At 36.5% G+C, this 26195-nt stretch overlaps 1 protein-coding gene across 6 annotated transcripts in view; it reads right to left on the bottom strand.

The window, feature by feature from the left end:
* Nucleotides 1-26195, bottom strand: part of LOC149574814 (uncharacterized) — a 281315-nt gene that overhangs the window by 81388 nt on the left and 173732 nt on the right. For 4 of the 6 annotated variants that reach the window (XM_089814646.1, XM_089814650.1, XM_089814645.1 and 1 more), the window contains exons 18-19: nucleotides 23501-23592; nucleotides 23277-23360 (exon numbers count right to left, since the gene is read on the bottom strand). In XM_089814646.1, the coding sequence (XP_089670772.1) occupies nucleotides 23277-23360; nucleotides 23501-23592 (176 nt within the window). The remainder of the gene's footprint in view (nucleotides 1-23276; nucleotides 23361-23500; nucleotides 23593-26195) is intronic. The other 2 variants (XM_089814651.1, XM_089814647.1) reach the window with 1 other exon arrangement.

The following is a 26195-nucleotide window of genomic DNA, read 5'->3' as shown; positions in this document are numbered from 1 at the left end:
CCCACATCCCGAAATGTGGAAGCAAACTCACCACCAACCACAATATGCAACTGAACAAGTTCTAGTGCTGGTGTCAACAGTACCCACTCTAACTCCATTGTAATCTCATCCAATCGTGACTGTGACTCCTAAAGAGCCAACTAAGTACACTAAAGAGAGTCCACAGTCACCTCAAGCTCCAAGGTGAGCTCAACCCCCTCCTTCTCTTTCCCTAACAATGTCTCATAACAGGTGCTACCCACTCCATAAGGTAATTCACGTCAGCAACTAATTGAGAGTAAGTATGCTTCAAGAGCCTAGCAACCTCTCAAAGTGCATGAACCTTTGCTTGAGAAAGAATACTATCATTGTGCTCATCTAAGATAGGAGCACCCCAACCAGATGCAGCTAGCATCAGACGAATAGCATCACAATGCTTGAGAGCTTAAGAAGTGCAACTATCACTCACCTTCAATTGATTAGTCACATGATGCCTTTGTAACCCTTGCCTCCTCTGCAAGCTCTTTGTCTCACCAACTGCACTATGATAGGAACCCAGATCAAAACTACCCACCACAAGATCAGTCATTGTATGCATACTAGTGACCTCACACACATCTACAATCGAGGTACAACTACTCGGCACCTCAACCAACACCTCCTCTAAAGAAATAGAAGCTCTCGCAATATCAATCTCTTCACCTGTCTCAGCTTCCACCTCAATAATAAGATCTTGTAAACATCGATCCAGGGACCCATCCAAAACCTCATTGGAGCCATTAGTTGATACCTAACAAGGGATATCATACCTAGTGCAAGTCATAGCATTATCCAACAAATCATCAAAGGTGTCCATACTATTTGTATCCCCATCACCTCACAGAGCCTCAACTATTGTCACTCGACTCTGCACACATGACTCTATGCTAGGATGTGAATCAATAACGCTAGAGCATGAACCCACATCTTCTGACTCCGTTGTAACACCCAATTCGCCAACATCACATTTGGGTGACTCCATACATGCATCGGTCCCACCTTAGGAAGCAGCTACCTCCTCTACTGGAGCAACACTACGACAGCTCACATACAAATCTCCAATAATAATCCCCTCCTCGAGAGAGTCTGAACAATCAGCAACAACTACTACCCCAATAACAACTGCACTATACACAACAAATCTGGAATCCTCAACCCACTAATGTGTAGTGTTAATGTCCACCAGTGGCACTAACACATCCACATGTCTCTATGTGGAAATTTCATCATCTACACTGTGGGTAGGACTAGCAAGTGTCATACTAAATATAGGTACATCTACATCAAGGACACCTATTGAGGAAAACTCAAGCTTCCTTCCCTGCAACCTTCACGACAACCTCCTAAAGGCAGAAACCATATAGCTCATTGCCCTATCAACTATCTCTAGATCTAACAAGCTCTCTGCTAACCTCTATTGATAAAGCTTAAGTTTCTCCATTCTCTCCTGCAAAGCATTCATTTTCATGCTAACTTCCTCATTACTCCACTGGCTTCTAAAACTACCAGTCCTCCTATGTCTGTCCATGGCTAGATAATGCTAGAGTGTTGGTCACTCAAAATACAAAAACAAATCCAAAAATAAAATAACTTTCCTACCCCACCGGATGGCAGGAAACTGCTTTGATACCACAGTAATGAGCTTTGTTGACTCTCAAACAATATGTGCTAAGAATTGATTTCCTTTTTTGTTTTTGACCTTTTGCAATTTTTAATACAACAATATAGCAGCAAAATAGATGATATTGAAATAAAATTTTCAACCCAAATATTGGGATATTACATAGGGAATACAGGGCTGAAAATTTCGGGTTTTAATATCAACTTAGATATAGATTATTTTCACAAAATACCAACAACCCAATTGATAAAATATTGCCTATGATCTAAATCAACAATATCGAGATAAATTAGAAGTTGAATCCATGAAATTACAGGTAAGGCATGCCTTCAAACCCTCTAAACTAAAGACTAGCAGCAGCAAAAGACTTCTTCAACATACAAATGCAATTGCAGATTTGGAAAATGTTGTTCCCAAAGTGCAGATAAAAAATATTACTCAACAATAGATACAAATGGGCACTCAACTAACTCCAATTTAACTAGCACATAACCGCTTCTCAGCAACAGTAATAACAATATGAGAAGATGCCAAAATCCAGCTTCTCAACACCACTATGTGTACACCTATGGAGATAAAGAACAATTCTCATAAAACTAATTCACAATACCTCAACTACGAATTACTACAACTTCTCAAGAACAAACCCGTTTACTTCAATAAGGGAACAAAAAATCAGAACTTCAAGAAAAGTCACAAAGATGACAAAGAAAAATAAGATAACCAAATAATCGGATGTCCCTTCCACTGAAATGAGATCATATTTATAACCCATTAGTGCCAAAAAAAAAATTGAAAAGACTCAACTCCAAAAACTATAGAATTTCCCAAAAGAACTCAGCTCTTAAAACATTCCAACAACACTTCCAAGAAATATCTCTTAATGACATTATAAAAAAAATTATTATAATAATGTGACTTAATAATTGATTATTAAAATAAGAGCTCATACCAATAATAACCACATCCATTACAGGTGATGATCAACTGCCAGAGTCACCTCCTGCACTACCAAAAATATACTTAGTTAAAATAGTAAGTTTGCAACTGAGACACTCAAATCAACCTGTGAACATATGAGGGTTGCTATAATGAACTGACTCAACCAATTCCAAGAACCCACTAAAAATGGGGACATGACAATCACCTTCCAATAACTTTTGCAAATACAAGTGATAATCATTTGGAAGTCATCACTTCCTCCTGATGTACACAGGGGCTAGGCCCATTAAATCATGCAATCACACACATGATACCAAAAGTTTACATGAAGTCAAAACTCCCTCTAATTCCAAAATGATCATGATCTTCAAAGATCAACTGAAACATATCCTCTATCCGCTCCTTCAGACGGATGTGTCAAATTCCCTCTGAACATCAATCTTTTGAGCTCCTTTATCTTTGAAGAAGTGTCAAACTCCCTTTGAATGTGATACCGATCCTCCGTTTCATTCTTGAAGGAAAAGATCAAGGCACGTACCTCTTATAGAAAATAAAAAATAAGAATCACCTTTAATAATTATTCTAAATTATAACAACATTAGAAATCTGATTGTAAACTTAGTCATGATGAATTCATTTCATTCTAGTTATTATCCATTCATTCATATGTATATAGTCATAATAATAACATTTAATCCTAAACAATCAAGTCACTCTTACTTATGTACTTACCTCCCACTAAAGGCTATCGATGGCATCCACGTACCCATCTCCTCCATTTCCTACATTGGGTGGGTCCATATTGGACATGGCAGCTAAGGTAGAAGATTCAATATCACCTTCATACTCCACTCCATCACTTGTGACTTCAATTTATTCCACTCTACAGGTCCAACCAAAAGAAAGGTTGCTTCTTATCCTCAATGACTCTTCTATTTTGTATAAGTTTAATGTGCTCGATAATCCAAAGAGACACTTGTCTTTTGGTGGAATTTTCTAACCACCACCTGAATTACTTAGAATTTAAATAGTGCCTTACCTATAGAATCAACAACAATGCACTGCAGACATGGACACTATCTCCATCTTCAAAAGTCGTTGTGCAACTATTTGTCAAGATGGGGCCCCTATAGACACCCGAAAATGGTGCTACATTGTGTTGTCTCTACATATTCATTCCAACCTCTCATTTAGGAGTTTTCATTATCCTAGCCATGCAAAATCATATTATCCTCTCCAAGCATATTCTGATGGATCATGCTGAAAATGCTTCCTTTTAGATACAATTTTCTTTATCATTCTTTTCAGTGCCCATATCACATGGGTCAAATCTACGTACCATTCAAAGGGTTTTCCACAATTTATTCCACCTTCTTTTATCGAAGGTTATCCTTGAGTATCTAATGCTCAACAGTGGTGGTTTCAAACGTGAGTCATCCAATGAACGTTCTTTAGATGTTCATCTTTTCGTCCGTATGTGATTTTAGATCCATCGCTGATTGTTTCGAGCCCTCTATTGTCTTGGTTAGGGATGGTACGACACCCAATGTCTGTATGAGATATGAGAATCTCTTCTTCCATTGATTTTCCACGAGGGGAGTAATAGTTTATACACATTGTGGTTGTGCATTCATTGAAATCACCATGGTTGAAACTTTTCACGTCCAACCCTAGGCTTGAAAGAATAATAATATTTATCTTATGTGCAAGATTGACATACATAAGGTATACATTCGAAATGTCTCACAGAACTTTGGGTTGCCTTTGTTGGACCATATCATCTCACACAATTTGTTGAATGAATCAGAGTGAGGCATTTGATGAAGGCAAAGCTCTCAGTGCACTCTACTAGAATAGCTTTCTGTAGGGTTGGTGGTGGTGGCCTTTTCTTTAATCTCTGCAGGCAAAGAACATAATTCTCATGCTAGAGACTCCACTTATTGGAGCAGACCCATTGGAACTCCATAATTCACAATAAGAATCCCCATTCTTTGTAGGCATTGGTTACTACTGCCAACACAGGATGATTCTGAAGGTGAGTAAATCCTTTCCCTCCCTCCAAATTGAACCCAAATTGAGATACATCAATCACAACCAGATCAACTTGATTTTGCATTACTGTTATTGTTGATTATTATTCTCTTGTGTTTGCAGCCTTGCTGTGATACCATGTTTTTCAAGATCACTACAAATGTAATGGCACTACCTTTTAAGGTATGTGTTTTTCAAATGACAGAGATCTCTTATTTATATTTAGAATAAGCCATGAAGAAAAATGTCCCTTCACGAGACATGTCTATTCACTAATCAAATAATTAATATAATAACAAATTTTATCATAGTTATATATGTATATATATTTTTATTATATTAATTTCTATCATATAACAATAAACTTATATCTCAAATATAAGGAACACATATATATAAATTACATCTCATATTTAATTATATATATGTTTATCTGACTGAAGCTATCAAACATCAACATAAGATCCTATGATATTTGGTGCCAAATTTATGTCCCTCATATTGGTGACTCATTCATTCACATTAACCCACATTGATGACATTTCTATAGTAAAGTCAATTTCTATTTAAATTATTTTATGAGAAACCCCTCTATGAAGTCACTTCCCTCCAAGAAGGAAAATTGAAGTTAAATAAATTTATTTTTGCAGGGGGCCAACCCATTGTGTATGGTGCTCTCATTTGGTGTTTTAAAAATGAAAACAAATATTGTCAATGGGGCAGAGCAAAAACTCATGATGGCAATGGTGGTGCCTAAATTCTATCCTATTTTTTGACTCCAATTTTGTAATACCCCAATCACAAATCATTTTTTTATAAGTAAACTGCCTCACAAAGTTCATTAATCACTTCGTTGATCTTGGAAATGAGGTACCTATTTTTAAACATTTTCTTATAAGTGTCTTGTAATCAATGCACATGTGCCTAGTTTCATCCTTCTTTCTGACCAACACTACAAAAGAAGCGAATAAGTTGTAGCTCAATCTGATATGCCCCATGTAAAGGAGTCCTTTGGTCACCTTGACAATCTCCTCTTGATGCCTTTCTGGATGGCAACAACTAGTATTGATGGGATTGACACCCTCCTCAAGCTCAAACACGTGCTCAAAACCACTCTCCAATGACTAACAAAGAGGAATATCACCAAAAACTAAATTGTTCTTACTCAATAGTGACAATAATATTGTTTTTCACCATCTATGCAAGTCTTGGTGGAAATAAAACATTGAGTTGCCCATCAACCTCACCACTGCACCATGTCTGAAAATGCACTTCATCCTTTTTTCTGAAACTACTTCTAGTGCTCCATAAAACATGCCTCAAAGAACCACCTTATTTCCACCCACTTTGAACTTCAATTCCCTTGTTTGTAAGTTCTATAATTTTTTCCAAAGAGAAGTTAGCCATTTGGCCCACGAAACAGCGTAAGTTTCACCAATCCCAACTGCATAATAGTCATCAATCAATCTATTATAACCCAAAAAGAGGTTCATTAGAGATTTATTTTCATGACTTGTGAAGAAACCATATGCAGCCATGACATTAGAATCCTTGGATGTACTGTAATGACCTATGCCAATTTCTATACCAAAAGCTCGCTATTTGCACAATTTTTCAATGTATTGGCATTTCATCAAACAGTTTCTTCTGTAGCAGACAACTGATTTATTTTTGTTTGTTTGGTCATAATATTGGAATTAATGATGTGCATGTTTGATCATATAAAAACTAATAAACCATTCGCATATGAATGCTCAAGATAGATACAATTGCTCATTACTGAACTCACTATAATTTTTCATTTATTACCACAGCACAAAGACTTCCTAGAATAGAATATTATTACTTGGTAAAGACAAACTTCTAATCAAATAAAGGTTATATTCTGGAAGAAATCGTCAACAAGAAAGTGTTGGTGTAAGTAATTATTTACTTATTATACTTTACTTAAGTTTACTTAGGTCAATGCATTATTTTATTATTTATTAGTTTGACACCTAAGAGTATGCGTACTCTTATGAGTTGTCTTGTTGACAACACAGAAGTTAGCACTCCAATTTATGCACAAGGTGTCTACAACACAGGGGTTAGCATCTAATTTAAGCACATGGTTCTACAACATCTCTATATGAGATACACCTTGTCGTACTTATCATCTCATTGATGCACGTACTTTCATGCACAATGGAGGATAATCCACTTATGGTGGACGTATGCTTAGTTGTAATGCTTATCTCCTAGCTCATTCTAGAGACATTCTAGATGCATCTTAGAGGCCTTTATATACAGGCACTCCTAGTGTGTATGTACACATGACATTATATGAATACAATTTCATATTGTTATTCTGATCATACTTTGGTCTATTCTATGCTTATGCTTCAATTACCTTGATTTTGGGTGATTTTTCCCTAAGGCAAATTCTTACGTGGTATTAGAGCTGAGAAAATTTCTCTTCACACAGCCATTGGAGACTATCTTCTTGCTTTACCTCTTGGAGGACCTCGACTCAATTCCAAAGTATCGCAGTCATTGGGAGCGTCTAGAGCTAAAGCGGACCTCACCATTACGTTCGGAGCATCAATTCAGTGAAATTTGACTATAGATTCGCCTACCCTAAGCCATAGTCGAATTTGAAGAAAAACTTTTTTGCAAACTAGCAGCGGAAGGCTCGATCTACAAATTCGGTATGATCATTTTTAGATCTATTTAATTTATTTTTCAGATCTAAATTATTTCTCTGCTATTTTCGTCAGAAATTTTCTCCATTTTCAAAGCAATTCTTCAAAAAAAAATTAGGCCATCAGGCCTACAGAGAAAAAAAAATTGTAGGAATCAGGTGGTGAAACACTGGCACCCGCAAGCAATATTCACTGTACCTAGCGGAATATTCCTTGATATATCGGCTCACAAGTTCAGCGAATGGCTCATTACAAATTTTGGCCACATCAAACCACAGCAGTCACCAATCTTCTACGGCTCATGTTTTATTTTTCTTCGGTGAACCCCTGAATTAATATAATCCTTTGCACCGCTGTGGGGTGCATGTGGGATTAAACTCCCATCCCACCACCGAAAAACTCCCTTTCCTAGCACTATTAACTAACATCCAGTGTCTCCGGCACTAGGCAAGGCACACTCGGCGATAGCATTTTAAAACCTCGAGCACCGGCTTTAACCTCTCCAGCGTACATTCCAAAATCGCTAGCTTTTCAACCTTGGGCGACGGCTATTTAATTCCGGCACCCTGTTGCTTTCACCTCCCGAATACCGAAAACCCTTTACCGTCTTCTGTCACCTCCCAGCGACCGGCGATCACAAACCGTGCTGGTTGTCAGCAAAGTTCAAGCAGCCAATCACTGCACTTCCGACGATTTTTTAACTTGGCCATGTTTTTTTTGAAACTCAGTGACGGTTTTTTAATGTCCACCACTAACTGCATACAACTGTCAGTCCACATCGGCAACTGCCCCATCAACTTTTGGTGACTCAACATCCTACGTTGACACATGGATAATCCGTACATTGACACGTCAACATCCCACGCAGGCATATCCATACACTGACGTCATATGTCCATACAATTGACGCCACTACCGCATCATCAAGGATGTCATCTTTTTGCTATGTTGAATTTGACAGTCGTTTTGCTATCATTTGTAGCCCAGAATACACTGCCACAACGGCTGTTTGATCGTCGAATTTAATCTCGCAGTTTGCTGCTCAGATCCCTCTCCAAATTCAGTTTTGATTTGACAGTCTAACTTTGGGAGGCCATATCTCAGTCATCCGGACTCCAAATCAGGTGCAATTTTTTTATTTTGGATAGAATTTCCTAAACTTTTCAGTGGTGTTGTTCTTTTTTGGTTTGGGCACACGGATTTGTCAGAAATTGCGTTTTTCGGCAATTGTACCTGTCCAATCCTGCATTTTGCAACTTCAAACGCTCTGTACGGGCTCTTTTGGACACATTTTCAACTTTCCTTTTTTTGTTGAAGTGCTTAATTTTTTTATCTACTTTCCAAATCTGCAATCAAATTATAGGGTTGTGTGGACAAAAATATCACTTTCAAAATCAGGTCCTTTTCTGCATTGTATTGCTTTGATTACCCTTCAAAATTATTGTACATCTAAGCTACAATGCTTAGTACCAAATTTAAACCTCAAAAGGTAGTTGTAAACAGTAAAATCAGAAGTCTACTTTGTCCATTTTGACAAGTGGCCTATTGTAACCGCACTACATATAAAGTGCCAAAAGCATCATTTTTATTTTTATTTTTGTGCGGGGGGTGGGGGGGGAGAGGAGGTATTCTTTGATTGAGTGAATAGGAGGGGTGTGTATTGCATTCTTCTATTTCTCTTTTGTGCTCTTTTACTTTTCTGCATCATCAGTTCACTTAAAACTCCACTTCTAACTTTACACAATTATACTATATGGAAAGATATTATATGGAGTAGATTAACGGAAAAAGGTTTAAATCTATATGTTGTTGGTACAATTATAAAACCTACCAATGCTACAGCACTACTTGATTGGCAAATTAAAAACAATCAAGCTTTAGGAATCATTCGGAGTTGTGTTCATAACGATCTCTTCTTCCACATTTCCAGCTTTAAGGAGGCCACAGGTGCTTGGGATAAACTTGCAGGCTTGTATGGTAAGGTGGATGAGGAAAAGGGATTCCAAATTGAGGACGATCTACTTCTCTTGGATCCTAAGAATTTTGACACAATTCAAGACTATATCAACAAAACCAATGAATTGAAAGCACTACTTAAGGATTGTGGTAATCCCATGAAGGATAATAGATTGATTCATCACATTTTGAAGAGGCTACCTTCAGAGTATGCATCTTTTGTTTCGAGTTACAACACTCACAGGTTGACCATGGGAAGTGCCTTCACTAAGCCTACATTTTATGCATTTGCAAAATTGTTGACGTTGGAACAATCCAAGTTGATAGAAATTCTCAAGTCATCAAAGACCAAAGCATTGGTGGCTACAAATGAGAACCAATCAAATCAAAGTGGCAAAAGTTCTACCAACAACAAGAAAAAACAGTGGAAGCAAAAATCACAATCAGAGACAGAACAATCTTCCTTCTCACAAAAAGGCAATTCTTCTTCCCACAAGAAGGGAAATAATGATAAGAAGGATAAACTGTTTTGTGCATATTGCAAGAAACCAAATCATGATAAGCATCATTCCAAGACTAAGAGAATCGATGAGTTGGAAAACTTACTTAGAAAGAACAAAATCAATGTGCCAAATGCTTCCAAGGATTCAACTCCGCACACTTCAAAGGTAAAAGGGCAAGCACTTATGGCGAGTTCAAGTTTTCAGGGGAATTGATTCTTGACTCAGGTGCCTCATATCATATGGGTTCTTCAAAAGGAGACTTTTCTTCATTAAAATAGTCTAAGGTACCACACATCTTTGTAGGAGATGATACAAAAATGGAAGTTGAAGGGAAAAGACAAGTGGAGATGGAAAATGAAGAGTTCAAAGAAGTTCTCTATGTTCCCAATCTTAGCTCTAATCTCCTTTCAATCTACCAAATCACTCACTATGGAGATGGCAATAAAGTTGAGTTCCTTCCTAATTCATTGGTTGCAATCTTAAAGATGATTCATTGGTTGTAATGGGTAAAGTCAATCATGACAAAAGGCTTTATTCCTTCTCCCACTTTGTGCCTAAGTCTCCTTCACATGCCTTGTTGACACAATCTCAATCACAAAGTAAATTATGGCATGAGCGGTATGGTCATCTTGCCTTCCGCTATCTTCATCAACTTTGCTCAAACAATATGGTCAAAGGTCTACCTACAATCAACTTTTCTAAGGGTGAATGTTCAACTTGTTCAACGGATATGCATCTAGAAGAGAAGATTGATAAAGGGAAGTCTTGGAGAGAATCAGTCACTCTTGAGTTGGTTCACACAGTTCTAGTAGGTCATTTTGCAATGACATCAGTTAGCAAGGGACGCTACATCCTCACTTTCATTGATGACTTTTCACGCTACACATAGGTCTACTTTCTTGATCACAAGAATAAAGTGTTTGATAAGTTTCTAGCCTTCAAGAGTCATGTTGAAAAGCAATCAAGGAAAGCCATCAAGGTTCTTCGTATGGACAATGAAAGCAGATATGTGAACTCAAGACTAAGAGACTTTTGTGAACTTGAGGGTATTGATCTTCAGAATCTAGTAGCATTCAGTCCGCAAAAGAAAAATGTTGCAGCAATGAGGATTAGAACTCTTAAGTCAATGGCAAGTTGCATGATTCAAGCCAAATCTCTTGATCCATCACTTGAAGTCGAAGCTATAAACAGTGCCAATCACATACTTAATAGGTCTCCTCATTATGTCTTACATGGAAAAACTCCTTTTGCGGCATGGTGCGGCAAAAAACCAGTGTCGTAGATAGAAAAACTCCTTTTCAGGCATGGTGCAGGAAAAAACCAGTTGTGAAACACTTCGGAGTTTTTAGTTGGCCAACATGGGCACACATATTTTGAAGGGAATGCAAGGCACCACCACCACGGCCTTGTACTTTCATTGAATATGAAGACAGTGTTAAGACATATAAACTTATGGATCCTGAGATTCATGAAATCTTCATACAGAGGAATGTTCACTTTGAGGAAAGTTCACCTAGCTTATCCTCTAATCCTTTCCATACTTCATACATAGTGGAAACTGATAGTGACAACAATGTTAGTGATTCAATAGATTCAAATATGTGGGATCCTATTGACAGATACAGGACAAGGTCACCGTATCAGCACATTCCACATGCATACATTGCTACAATGATAGGTTCATGCAATTCAATACAGTTGGGTACACCTTGTCTTCCAGTTCCAACGTAGGGGATGACTACATAACAAATATTTCAAGTTTGTTTGTGGAGTCTTACATAGCAGACTTGGGAGACATCATTGATGATATACATCTTCTCTTTGATGAAGATGATCCTTCTTCAGTTGTTGTGAGGGCTCACTCTAACACTCTTGTCCATTCTCTACATGATCTGTCTTTCCAGGTTCATATGATTGTGGATCTTTACGTACAACAGTTGCAGGAAGTCTCTTTATCATTTGAGGAGACACATGGTTCTTTGGGATATGTTCTACATCCATCCTTGCTAGATCCAACATTGTTCTTTTCAGCAATATTGGAAGGGGTGACAGTTAGTATTGACACAGGGACAGTTGAGTAGGGTTCAGAGACACCATTCATCTTCAAGATTCTTTCTACACATTGGGGAAGCATCTCATTTGTACCTATGTAATTGTTTCTTACAAAGGGAAGGAACATTATTCAGCAATCATGGATCAACTTCTACATTGGAGTGACTATCATTGATCGGCATTCTAAATTGGGGGGAGGGGACTACCTTGTCTCCTTTCTTCTTCTTCTTCTCTCTTATGGGGGGGACCTTTTCCTCTTTTGGGATAATGTTCTTCTCATACTTCTCTATTGTATATACATGATGTATGTCGTAATGGGGGGGTCTTGATTACTCCATCTATCCATTCCCTCTTTCTCCACTTTATGAGAAATTTCATTGCCTTTTGTACATGGGTACCTAAAATGGCCTAGTAGTCAGAACCAATCATGCATTTTTATCCTAGCTTTCGTAAGCTTAAATGCATTCTTCTAAGTTGCACTTAAGGGGGGGTGTTGGTGTAAATAAGTATTTACTTATTACACTTTATTTAAGTTTACTTAGGTCAATGCATTATTTTATTATTTATTAGTTTGACACCTAGGAGTATGCATACTCTTATGAGTTCTCTTGTTGACAACGCAGGAGTTAGCACTCTAATTTATGCACATGGTGTCTACAACTCAGAAGTTAGCATCTAATTTAAGCACGTGGTGTCTACAACATCTCTACATGAGATACACCTTGTCATACTTATCCTCTCATTGATGCACGTGCTTTCATGCACACTGGAGGATAATGCACACTTTGCATGCAAGTTTAATCTCGCCGTACTTTATTTTCAGATTGTGTTCTTTGAGTTTGTAGGCTGCAAATGATGTTATTCAACACGTCTAGCACAAAAGGTTGTTATAAAAATGATATAATAGTTGTCAGACCGTTGAGAAACAATTACATGACTGAAATTAACTATTACAGCTGATAGACATAAAGACAAACACTTGCCACGAGTCTCAATATACACCTATAGCAATTAGGCATTTCTACAAACAATTGGCAGGCATACTAATGACTGAAACACGACTACAACTTGACGTTTCATCAAACTATTTTTATGCAACCTTATAACCCCTTAGAATAACAATTAATAATGGCTGCGACTTTGAGAATTCAATCACAATATGAATTACAACTTCACTACTAAGTCTAACCAGATCACATGCAAAGAACCTGATAAACGCCCAAAGACAAGAATTTTTGTTGCCAATTTGCAGTCTCAAACAGTGTCGGATATGATGCACAGATGTCACAGCCAGTATGAAGATAATATACAGCAGTTCACCATCCGATAAGCTGCACACAATTGCTCAGTATTAGACTAATGACAATTCCAATCTATAAGGAGGCACTGATTTGTTGGCAATAACTGGATATTATTGCCAACTCTTCATAAGAATGCAGCAAAATATACCAAGAAATGTGACAGATGTCAACGAATGGGCAAACCAACTACATCGGATGAAATGCCCCTGCAGCCACAAATAGTTGGTAAACCATTTGATAAATGGGGAATAGATTTTGTTGGACCAATAGAACCTCCATCAAAAGGTAAGTTTTACATTTTGGTATGTACTATGTTACTAAATCAGTTGAAGCAAAACCTATGAAACATGTTAAGGATAATAATGTTGCAAAATTCTTGTATGAAGTTATTTTTGCAAGATTTGGTGTCTCTAGAGAATTAGTGACTGATCAGGGAGCCCAATTTACCTCTAATCCCATTAATGCACTCATGAATGAATATACCATTCAACATGGTAAATCATCTCCTTACCATCCTCAAGCTAATGCACAAGTTGAGATAACAAATAGAGAGTTGGAAGCACTTTTGACAAAGATTGTTCAAATACATAAGGACTAGGCATCTAAGCTTCCAGAGGCATTATGGGCATATCGAACAACAAGGAAAACGACAAGATTTACTCCTTTTCAGTTGGTCTATGGGAAACTAGCCAATTGAGTTTGAACACAAAACACTTCGCACTACATTAGAACTCAATATTGTTCTCAAAAATCAACCTTGAATGATACACAATTAATTCAAAAGCAACGCAAGAAGTGGCATGACAAAATTATTAAGGAAAAGAAATTCAGTGTGGGTGATTGGGCACTACTTTATGATTCAAGATACCAACATAATCCAAGCAAGTTCTAAACCAGATGGTTAGGACCATATGAAAAAGAAGCAATGTATGATAATGGCATTGATCGGTTGTCCACAATCGATCCTGTCAGTTTCAAGCTACTGGTAAATGGTAACAAACTCAAAATCTACAATAAACCGCATAGTAAAGCGGACTTCCAACAGTTCAATTTTGCAGAATCCCCTGCAACCGAGGCAACTGAGTCTTCTACTCAACATGCCCTATTTCTTTGACTCCAATCAAAGTTCACAATAATTCATCACCTTGTCCATAATAAATCCATCTCACCTTCTCTCTATACCACCCATCTGCCTCACCCTCACTCCACCATTCAGCTATGCGGCGATGCAATATTTTCTCAAACTTTACCATAAGGTTAGTAACATGCATTTGTAACTACTTATTCATTTCCTTTAATTTCATAGTTAAGTTTTTTATGCCTATACAATCCTTTGCTCTCAATGCATGGCAAGACCCATGCCTTATTTTAAGTTGGGGGACAGAGAGGTGGGAATTGTATGGAAATCTTATTTTATGCACATCATATCTCATAATCGCATGATAAGTTAATATCTTGTACAGTGGGTGATCATTAGAAGATATGTCATATCATAGGTTTTTAACTCATTGGAATGATGTGAGACTTACCTCCCTTTTGAAAAGTACGAAAAATAAAACCCATTTATGGAATGAAAAGGACGAGAGATAAGTTTAATAATTACATGATATTATGTTATTGCATGTTATGAGACAGTATCAGTTTGTTTCAAATAATTTAATTTCTTTTATGCTTGTTGTCATTTCACAACTCCTCTACAAATCTTGGAAAAGAGCTTTTCTATTTTTGCCAATTCTGTGTTTTTCCTCTAAGTGATATCTTGTTAGCATAACAATGGGGGGAGATCCAATACGACATGAACCCACAGTTCATAATATTATCCTACAGGATAATGATTGTCAGCCATTGTTTGAAAACCGTGGATGACTTCAATATTTTCAGAGGTTTATAGCTTGGGATGAGGAGATTGCATTTTAGTTCATGAATTCCTTAAACAATGAGGTGGCCACGGTAAAAGGGCTCTAGGTTGAATGTAACCAAGAGATAATCGCTGAAAAATATGGGTTATCACAAGAAGGTGAAATTTTTGAAGAAGACTGGACCCACATTTGGCAAGGGCACAATTCACCTTACCTACAAACAATTCGTTGGAGATAGATAGGCAGCAAGGAACAAGGCGGACATCTGTACAAGAACCCTATAATCGGTGTGCTCTTTATATCATGCAGTACATTACATGTGAGGGAAGGTATCAATGGTTATACGATATTCATTTCAAGCTTCTCAGTTGTTTGAGGCATAACAACAAACCGGTCAATTCCGCACTTCTTATTTAGTCTATTGAAGAAACGAGTTGCATCTATACAAGAAGGCAAGCCAAATTCGCTCTCAAACCACTCTATGATTAAATTGCTAGTTGAGAGGACCTTAAGTCAAAGTTCTACTTTTTCATGGGATGATTTTCTATTAATGAGTGAATTTATTCCAACAAGTGGAGGACCTAGGGGCTAAGGAGCAGGAAGAAGGGTTTCTACAACAATAGGTACTGTTGAAATTGTAGAACGGATTATATCCATTGAGTACTCAAAGAGCCCTAGGTCATCTAGTCAGAAAAAGAAGATAGTGGAGAAATCACCATTTGTTCATGCTGAAAGGAAAGGGAAAGAAAAACTTGTTACTAAAGAGAACCCCAACTCACCTCAATAGTAGACTAGTGCAAAAACCAAGTCTTTTGTAAGGGTGAAAAAGAACTAGTTCAAGAACCATTAGAAAGTAGCCCAAATCAAACAAAAGAGTCAAGGGATGTCAAGGTTAAAATTGTCACACCTTCATTCTCCATTAAAAGAAGGAAATTCCAAAATGGAACTCCTTCAGCATAAGCTAAAGGAAAATCTTCGAGAAAGAAGAAAAAGGTGTCTGAAATTGAAACACCTGTGAGGAAAAGTAAGCGAATCTCTAAAGGTTTTGTTCCTAATGACAATCCTATTGATGAAGTTACTCAATCAGATGTTTTAAAAACTAATGAAGAAATCCTTGAACATGATAAGATGGAAGAATTGGCAAAAGGTTCAGAAAATGTGCCACACGATCCTAGTCAGTCTCAGTAAGATGTACACATTAGCGATGGCAATAGTGACAATGATTCTAATCATTGTAACTTCAGTTTTCGAAGGAAGGGAACAAATCCTCAAACTATGTATGAGTCTGATAATGATACCATTTTTGTTTCCAGTAATGAACAAGTAAAACCTTCAAATGATAATCCACAAAGTCTTTGGATCAGAATGAGATCACCAGAGAGAATCAAGCTAGACCATACCGAGAAGCGGAGGAATTGGAACCATTATATCTAAGGCCTAAGGCAAAAGACCCACGGACATATTATTATGATTTCTTGAAGATAGCAGTTAGTACTAAAGGGGAGGAGCACATTAAGCCTCTTAGGAAGACTGCTTTGCAGAATTTAAGGAATTCCAAAAAAGAGAATTGAAGGAGGCTGAAAGATCGATAATTCAGCAATGGATAAGACTTCCAAATGATTTGCAAGTCCAAGAACCACATTCTCTCCAGAACTTCATTATGGCTAGCTGATGAGCCCCATGGTATGGACAAACCAGAGGAAGCTTTTGGATTCCACTCCAATTTTAGCCACCTTTACTTATGCATCCACTATTGGGAATCAACGAAGATGTAAATGAGCATGACATGACCGTTGAGGAAGAGATTTGGAGAAGCTGAAAGAGTCCAAAGGATATTAGTGGAGTTGGTAGAAATGAGGATCAGGAGCCAGTATTGCAGAGGATTTCAAGCTGAAGGCTAGAGTCAGAAAAAACATACTTGTTGGAGGACCAGCAAAACCCTTAAGTTGGGGGAAATGATGGGCTTAGGAAATGGCATAAGCTTATAGGTTTTTATAGTTATTGAAAAGGTTTCTACTTTGAAGTTTGAAGACTTTTATCATGATATTCTGTACAAACCTATAATTACTCTTCTTTTCATAGTTTCCTGACGTTATATAGTTTCATAATCATACTGCTATGGTTAAGACTTATAGGAGATAAATGGGATTATATATGTGTGTTTAAAGGTAACAATGTTTTTTCCTTTCTTACTTGTAAGGGGTAGGTTCTTAAAGCCAAAGTATTGTAAGCAAGGATTGGTCTATATGTACATTAAATGCTTATTATGAATTATTGGAATGAATATGTGCTGTGGTATATTGCATGTGTACTAATCTTTTGTAGGAACAAGTCAAAGAAAGGAGCATGTGCAAAGGAAATAATGGCAAGGTTATGCAACCACTATGTATTTATGATGCAGCTGAAGAATGGGTCAGCAAATTTAATAACTGTCACGCAAATCTAGAAGTTGTTATGTGCTATATTTGCTAGAAGACTTGCTCAGCTGAGATGTGTGTCACGATGATGTAATTTATTGTGTTGTTGTATCCTCATTTGATGAGGCTAGATCTTAGGAAGTTAGTTTTCATAGTTCATTTAAATATAGTTGTTGAGTCGAGCCATGGATAGTTAGAAAAAGAGAGATTGTAATCGTTCACTCATACAAGGGGGCCCACTTGGTGAGCGGACTTGGTAGAATTAGCTTTCATTGTTTTAGGATTAAGTAAGAACTTTGTTGCTCCTACAGCCATTGGTAATAGAACCATTAGCTGTTCCTGCAGCAAAGCCAAACAATGTAGAATCTTGTTTGTATTTCCATTTGTCACTTAGAATAAGGTTGTTTACACTTGCATATAGATTTAGTATTTTTGTTCTTGATTCTAAAGTTTAGAAATGAGAATTAACGAGGTTGAAGCATATACTTTGCAGACATCATTTCAAGTTTACTTCGCTGGTGGATAAAGTAAATAGGTTTAATGAAGAATTTTGGATGCTCTAGTTTCCAGTCCAATCATTTAACCAAGCAGCAACCAATTAAGGTACGGCCAGCTATGCATTGAATCCAGACTTCAAAACAACCTTATATCTCCTAGGAAAGTGTGTAGAAAGACATTGCAAAGTTTAATGGTTATAATAACCCACATGAATGATACTACTTGGTACAAGAGAGTTGTATGACCAGCAAAAAAGATCAACAGGAAGTGTTCTACAACGATCGCTAAAACTTATAAAATGTGATGCTAAATCACTCCAACAACTTGCAAATCAAAACACATCAGAAATCTCCATCACTAGGAGCAACGAACTAAAACTTCAACCTAGAAAATGGTGATTTCTGAATCAAACCACACCAATCTAGCTAGTGACTATCTCTAAAGTCTGAATCAAGAAATCTCTAGAGGGTTTTCATCCTCTAAATATTGTGTAAGAACTCCCAGGTTAAATCTAACAACAATATCGATCAATAGTTTATCCACAAATGATTCCCATCAACCTCTTTATATAGTTTTGGAGGGGAAAATACCCAATTAGAAATTATACAAAATTCACTTTTCCACCAAAAAGACCTTTTAAATGACTAATAAACGATTTCATGTGTAAAGACCCCCTATTTTTCCTAGGCATCCACTTTGAGGGACATAAAAACCACCTTAAAAAGCTTCAAGCTTCTTACACATGAGCCATCAACTTAATAATAAACATTACAATCTTAAGCGTATAATTAAAATACTTAACCCGAGTTGCAAAAAGTACTACAACGATATTGAATCCAATTTATACCACAAAGTGGTGAAGCTAAAGGAGTGGGATGAAGATTGGAGACAACTCGTAGACAGTAAAAAAAGATATAACTCTCCAAGAATTTCAAGTTCACTCAAAGCAATAAAAATGCTTCTAAAAGTGCTATTATGATCCATACTGCCAACTGGCCTCATTAACATAAACAAAAATCCTAAAATATTGAGTCTTTGTAAATATAGGAAAAGGGTTCATGTTATAGTACGATGGTTAGTTAAGTGGTGGTGGTGTTGGGGCCATCAAGGTTCAAACCCTTGTTGGGTCATTGTGAATGCACGCTTGTGCCTTTGTTAATACAAAGTGCTCGCGAGTTTGAACCTCAACGTTGATGCTGTTATTGTCATTCATGCCAAAAGTTTCACAAGCATTAATGTGTATGCTCCATACCCTCATTGCACTAGTGTGGTCCTAGGTTTGAGCTTAACATTGATGCTATTACCAATATTCATTCCACAAGCTTCGCAAGCATTCATGTCATTTCTCCATAACCTTATTGGGCTAGTGTCCTTGAGAACCCCGTGCCCCTATTGCTCATTAATGCTTGCAAGCTTGGATTGTTTGACTTTGAAGTTCATGCAAAAAAAAATTGCAATCTAATTTCGCCAAACTAAATAACCCATGTAACTAATCAAAAGAAATATAAATATAAGAAATAGCATTATTATAATTGTTATTAGATCCCTACAAATACCTACTACACCAAACCAAATCTTAAATCCAGTTTAAACTAGACCCAAATCTAATGGCTTCCCCCATAAATTCGATAACATAGGGATAAGGCATAGTTGAAAATGGACTTGGCAATTACTCAGTTAAAAGGTGTGTATGCGTGCATGGGTGCGTATGTGCGTGTGTGTGTGTGTGAATTTTTTTTTTTTTAAACTCAAACATAAACATTATTGAATTTACAGAACATATTACTCAATTTCGCACATCCTTGAATTCAAGGAGCATATTACTGATATTCTTCATATATCAGTGAAATTCAAAGTTCAATACTTGTAATAGACCAAAAACAAGTTCAAATTCTCAATACACATGAACTTCAAGTTTCAATATCGATAAAAATTACAAATCATAAAATTTTGATACAACTAAAGCTCAAAAAACTCTATTGCCGATATGTGGCTATCAACAAAATGGATGGTCTGCTTAAAGCATCCCCAACAATAACCAAAAGAAGCTTTAGACATAGGATCAACTTATATATGTGATGAACCAACCCTATGGTGGCTTGCCAACCTTGCCTTCTACATCCTCATATGCTGCCCCGTGTACTTTCCATCCAAATCAACCCTTTCCAAATCAGACACCTCATCGATGGTGATGAATGGATCCTCATAATCAACAATCTAATTCAAACATGGATCAATATTATAAGGTCAAGTGCATGATATCCTACCCCTCCTAACTTTTTTTTCAAGTGGCTAAAGGTTGTAACACACTAAGACAAGGTCATTCATGTGCTTTTGAATCAATCTATAGCAATTCTCCATGTATACTCTGGAAAAAGTCCTTGTTGTACTCACAATTGAAAGAACTATAGGGCTGAGATTAAATGTGGATGACAAGTTTTCAAAGTTTTCAATGTTGTGGCAACAAAATCTTCCCACTACAAATCTACAATGACAACATCTATACTTTTGTAAGGAGTTCAGTAAACTCAAAAGTAAAATAAATGGTAAACTTGTAAGCCCAATCCCCACACCCTATAGCACCAAGTATCTTTATAATGTCCCCGTTTTTAGCAAGTTCTTGTAGTTGGCCAAGTCAGTTCACCATCGGGACCCTTCTGAGCTAACAATAGGATTTGAGGGTCTTAGTTGTGTGGTTATGTGGTTATAGGCTTTCCAGCAGCCTATGGTGTGTTATGGCTCTATTTGAAGGACTTACTATTTATAGAAGTCAACTTGTTGTTTCCAATGAGCTCAGTTGAGTCAGAGGAGTTGAAGGATGCTCTCAGTTTTTATTTTGGGCTTCTGGTTTGGGCTCCAAGAATCTTAGAGGAAGCATTTATTTACAATAATTCACCCCGTCAAGTTCATTCATCGTCTTTTCCATCATCAGGACCACTTTGGTGTTGTCAAATTTCAATTCTGATGCTTCTTCTGTTGTTTTCACAAGACGGGTGAATTATTATTATTATTCATCTAAATACGCTGAGGTTGTTATTTTTGTTGGTGTTGTTGGTTGGTCACCTCAATATCATAGCTCGTTTGAACCGGGACGAAAAATTTTAAATCATGGGAACAAGAAACAATGGCCTTACATGTCAATATTTGAAGTTATGGTGGAAAAGGTCATTTTCAAAGCCAAAACCAATTAAAAAATTAGTTTATAATGGCACTTTATTATGTTTTAAAATTGTGTGTGGGAAGCTTCTTAAATGAAGTTCATTTGGGAAACATTGTGTCATTTGGAGATTATAAATATAAGCCCATTTGATGAGTACGACATCCAATTGATTATTTTCTTTTGTTCTCTGTGAAGAGTTTCTAAGTTTGTTGATTTCTTTGCCCTTGCTGAAGTATAAGGGTTTGGAATTAAGAAGTGCCTGGTAATTCAAACTTGAGGTATTGTGAATTAATTTTGAGAATTGTCTTAATTAAATTATAGTATTTCCCAACTGTTATGTATTGTACCTCGGAATTTCATTGTGGCTGGAGAATTTGTGATTTGGAACATCATTATTGTCTATTGTTTGGCGTAGTTAAAGAGAAATGTACTATGGTTGTCGCCCCTATATTTGGCAGTGATTTCAGACTTTGTGGAAGGCTGCAATCAATTATTGGGGGCAGCAATCAGGTTCTAGACCACCTGCGATTATAAGTGAGGAGCAAGTATTTCTAAACCTACGAGTAAATTGGATTATTTCTTGAGAGCTGCAATCCATATTTCATCTGTTAGAAGTCAATTTCCAGTTCATTATTGCATTCTTGTAAATTTCTAGAAGTCAATTTTTAAATTAGATATTAATAGCATTGCCATCAATTATAGAATTACTTATGAATTGTTTGGTGGTGTTCATTTGTCCAACTTGATAAAGACTTAATCAATTAAAATTATGAGCAGCTGGCTGTGAATTTAAAGAATTATTTATTGAGTGATAATAATTTGCCTGCCAAATGTTTGACAAAATATCAAACTGTTGATTAGCAAAAGGAAATTGATGTTTGTTAAGGATATATCCTGTTGAGGGTTTTTACAATCTTGAAAATGAGATGCCAATGGTTCCACCACTTTGTCCATCTAGGCCTGCCAATTTTGACCCTCTTGCATTCTAACATCCTCCCATCCCATTTGCCAAACCCCCAATTCTGCACCTTGAAACAACATATTGTTGGCATAAAGAATGGAAATACATCCAAGTAGCATCTCATTTCTGATTTCACAATGCCTCTTGCCATTCCATCTTTCAAGTATGTTACTCCCCTTTCCTTCAAGCATGCCTTTCCTTAGAACCTCACTATTCAACTAAAGGGTTTCACCTATCACCATGGCCAACTAAGGATGCCCATTTATGGCCTCAGTTTGGATGTGACTGAATGTGGAAAACTTTCAAACGCATATATAGCATGTATGGGCCCAAGTTAGGTCGTCAACCCATATATGAGGTGCGCAACTTCATAGGTTCACATCTTTCAGCCATTTCATCAAGTCTCAACTCTAATTTGAGCACTTTTGTCCAACTAAAGACAAAATCCCTTGGGATCTAGAATTAATGGACAAGACCCCACTAGTTTCTCAGAGTTCAGAGGACAAGACCCTTTTGGAATCCTAAGGGCAGCTTCATATGTAGGTCGTATCTACACTTCAAGTTTAGTATTCCATTGTTATAGACATTTGAGCATTCAAAATATATTTGAAAGATATTGGTAATTGTTGTAGATGCAAATCCTTAAAATCATTTGCAGCAAAATTGTATTTGAAAGAAATATCTAGTCTTGACCAATGTTATGCATAAATCACCGTTACTACAATTGTATTGACAAAATATTTTGGACGCTATTTCAGATCAAGTGACGTAAAAATGTAGCTAAGGACATTACAACCAATGATATAAGTCTCAACATATGCCTAATATTATATAGGGAAACCATGTTTTGATAGAGTAAAAGACTTGCATTCTTGATGTCAAAAACATCTCCAAATGCTTGCTAAAATGGTATAGCTAAATCAAATTTAGTCATTAGTAGGACAAATAGATCTTTAAACTTGAAATGCTAATAGAAGCCCTATTTTAGATGCTGTGTATTTTGAAATCCCTCTTTGCTTCTAATGCATTGGTGTATCACACATGCAAGTACACCATGAAATTGCATACTTCAGAATCACATCACTAGTTTACTCACAAGATGTACTTTCTTTCTACTTTTCTACCATTTATAAATTATAATTATGAGAATCGGTTCTTGCTTTCACCCTTATGCAACATCACCAAAGCTCTAATGTGTGTAATTCTAAAAAGCATTTCACATGTCCATACGTGGAGACAACAAAAATGAAAATGAAAGCAAGCAAAAATCACAAACCTGAAGTACTGATTCACGTACATCTGCAAGATCTGGATTTACTTGTGTATCTTCTGAGCTACTTTCCAATGCTGCCTTCAAAATCTTGATATTCAACAGAGTAAATGTTGAGTAAACCCAAGGAAACAATACATAAATGAAAACGCACTAATGCATCTGCTGTATTCATGTCTCTGGTCATTACAAATTTCATTTATGTTTAATAAATGTAAGATGTAACAAACCTCTTTTGCTTCCTCTCCACGTTCCTTGAGCTGCAACAGAGCATTACAAACAGCTTGCTCTGCCTGAATGACTGCACCTCCTCGTATTATTTCTGGATGCGATAACAAATAAATAGTAAATAAAAGATCATTTTCTCTAAATCTTAATGCCCTAGAGTAAATGATATTTGATTCATCATGTAAATCATGAAGGAAACCATGGCCAAATTTCACCCCTAGCAGTAACAATAGATAAACCAAATACTATTCAAGAGTAGGGTGGCTTACCAAAACACTGGGAAACAACCAAACTTATGTCAGCTCACATACCCCTTCTTGATTTGGTAGTAAAATACTATAATTAACATAACCTCACAAATCACATACTATGATCAGAACAAGTTTATGATATAAACTACTATTGATGAGCAATATCAAGTGACTAATTACGTGAGAAACTTATTTTAAATAAAAAGTAGTTCCTAAAGTTATTTGTATTCTACTCACAAACTTGCAAGTTGGTTTACCAAAATCAATACTAACTGTACCAATGAATGAGCATGGTATATATCATCTTTGTTTCCCTTTTTTGTCTGAAAACTATAGAGCTTTGTTTCATTCTATCAATATGGTATCACAGTGCAAAGAAATAGGTGTATGTGTTTAGGGTTTGAAGTTGTGAGAAGCCAGAAGACTTGATAGAATCATAAGCGTTCAGGAATCTCTAGAGAAGAATGGAGTTTGAAAGAGGAAACGTAAACAAGATCAGTGAGAAGTAACAGCCTGAATTACCGTCTTGCATGGAGTGAAATCGCACCAGTCACTTTAATGTTAACAGATTATAACTATTTGAAACCAAAGCAGACAAAATAATTGAAACAGACAAACAAAAATAAAAGTACTATAAGAAAATAGATGTATCTGTTCAAGTACAAGGCAAATGGTTTGGTGTAAAACTTCTGATGAAGTACAAATTTGACAGAAAGTTTCAACCTGTTTCAGAACAGCTGTTCTAAAGGACTGTAACAATCTGTCATGGATGCTGTTTAAAAAAGAAGAATAAATATTCTTCTAAAGGAATAAAGCGTTGAATTTGCCAACCAAGATCACTAAATCTACAACACCAAATAACCTTTCACACGCGAGAGAAGCAACAATTTGAAGTTATTCCACCAAACAAGAATACAAGGACAAATACAATATTCACAAGATGCTCAAGATGTATAATGTGCAAGAGATGCCTTGCTTATAAAAGCAACATGAGACCTTAAAAAGGATAGGATTAAGACAAATGTCACAATCATGATATGAGACAAAAAGAAATTAGTATCTTGTTTTCCCTAAAACTGGCCTAACTAAACTTAAGAACTAGGTGTGAATAGGTCCTAGAAGGAAACTATTTAGCAAATAACCCTTTCCCACCAGCATAGAGAAACCTGAGAGAGAAGGAAGGAGCCTTCTCGAGAGGTTTTGTGAACTAATGCTATTCTTTAAAGGTGACATTATCCCTTCGACCAATTAACTTGATTGTCACAATCTTTTGTTAACTTGTAATTCCCAAATCCAGGAGGATCAATGACTTTCACTATCTTTCTGTACAACTACAATGGCAGCATTCCGTGCCACATGACATCTACACCAAAAGCTGCAAGATCATCCCCACTACATGTGCTAGTGCTGCAAAGCCCTAACTCTCAACTATGTTGCAGAATTTCAATAGTGTCAGCCCTATTCAACACAGTTCATGTACTTGCCAAATAAAAATGGCACACGGAGAGCTTGTCTAAACCACAAAGCCTTGAAAAGGTTATTGTGAATAACCACCATCCCATTCCACAGTTGCAAGATTTCTTTGACCAGATCATTGGTGCAAAGTTCTTTACAAAGATAGACCTCAAGGCCATAAAATATATATTAAGCCCTATGATAAACTTGTAAGCAAAAGGAAGGCTTGTTCGGATGGTTGTTTATGTTCTTCATCTTGTCCAATATTCCCACAACGTCCTTCAACCATTCAATACTTGCCTCTCTGGTTTTTATCTTCATGGCATACTCCTTTTCAAAAAACATACAAAGAAAACCTGTCAGGTCTACAGATTTTCCAGCCCTTTGTGGAATAAAAAATTGTGTCATTTCAGAGAGATGTTCTTTCACCATTTAGAAGATTGATAATCTTGAGTTTATCATTGCATGGAGTAAATATGGATCCAGACAGTAACTGCATCCATTCACGAGATGCTTTTGTAAAGGCACTCATGGTCTCACAGAAATATAACTTCACAATTTCTTAGAATTGAAGAAATTCTATAGAAAGTTTGTAGTTGGTTTCTCAAATGTTACTTGGAAATTGAATCAAGCATATCATGATATAGGTAAAGAAATTTTCCGCACCTTAGCCACACTAGAAATATTAAAGAACTACAATCTAGAGCTTTTTATACAAAACAAGTGTGCATTAACTAACCTTTAGCAACTATTCACTGCTTCAATCAGTACTTTCTAGCCTGACAGCATGCTCACCATCGGCATCAACAAAACATATGATGAAAATTTGCATCAACATTCAAAAAAAATCTAAATATATGCAGTCAGAAACTATACACATTGGATATCCAAAACCATATCCACATGTTGCCAAAAAAATTATCTTTCCAGCCATGTGATTTAATTTTTAAAAAGTTTGATGTGACTATTCCTAAACTTAATTTAAAAACTT

This window comes from Cupressus sempervirens, chromosome 2 (assembly GCF_028749045.1).
Source record: "Cupressus sempervirens isolate cs-2001-9-10 chromosome 2, ASM2874904v1, whole genome shotgun sequence".
NCBI classification, from domain to species: Eukaryota; Viridiplantae; Streptophyta; class Pinopsida; order Cupressales; family Cupressaceae; genus Cupressus; species Cupressus sempervirens.
This window is presented reverse-complemented; position numbering and strand designations above follow the sequence as displayed.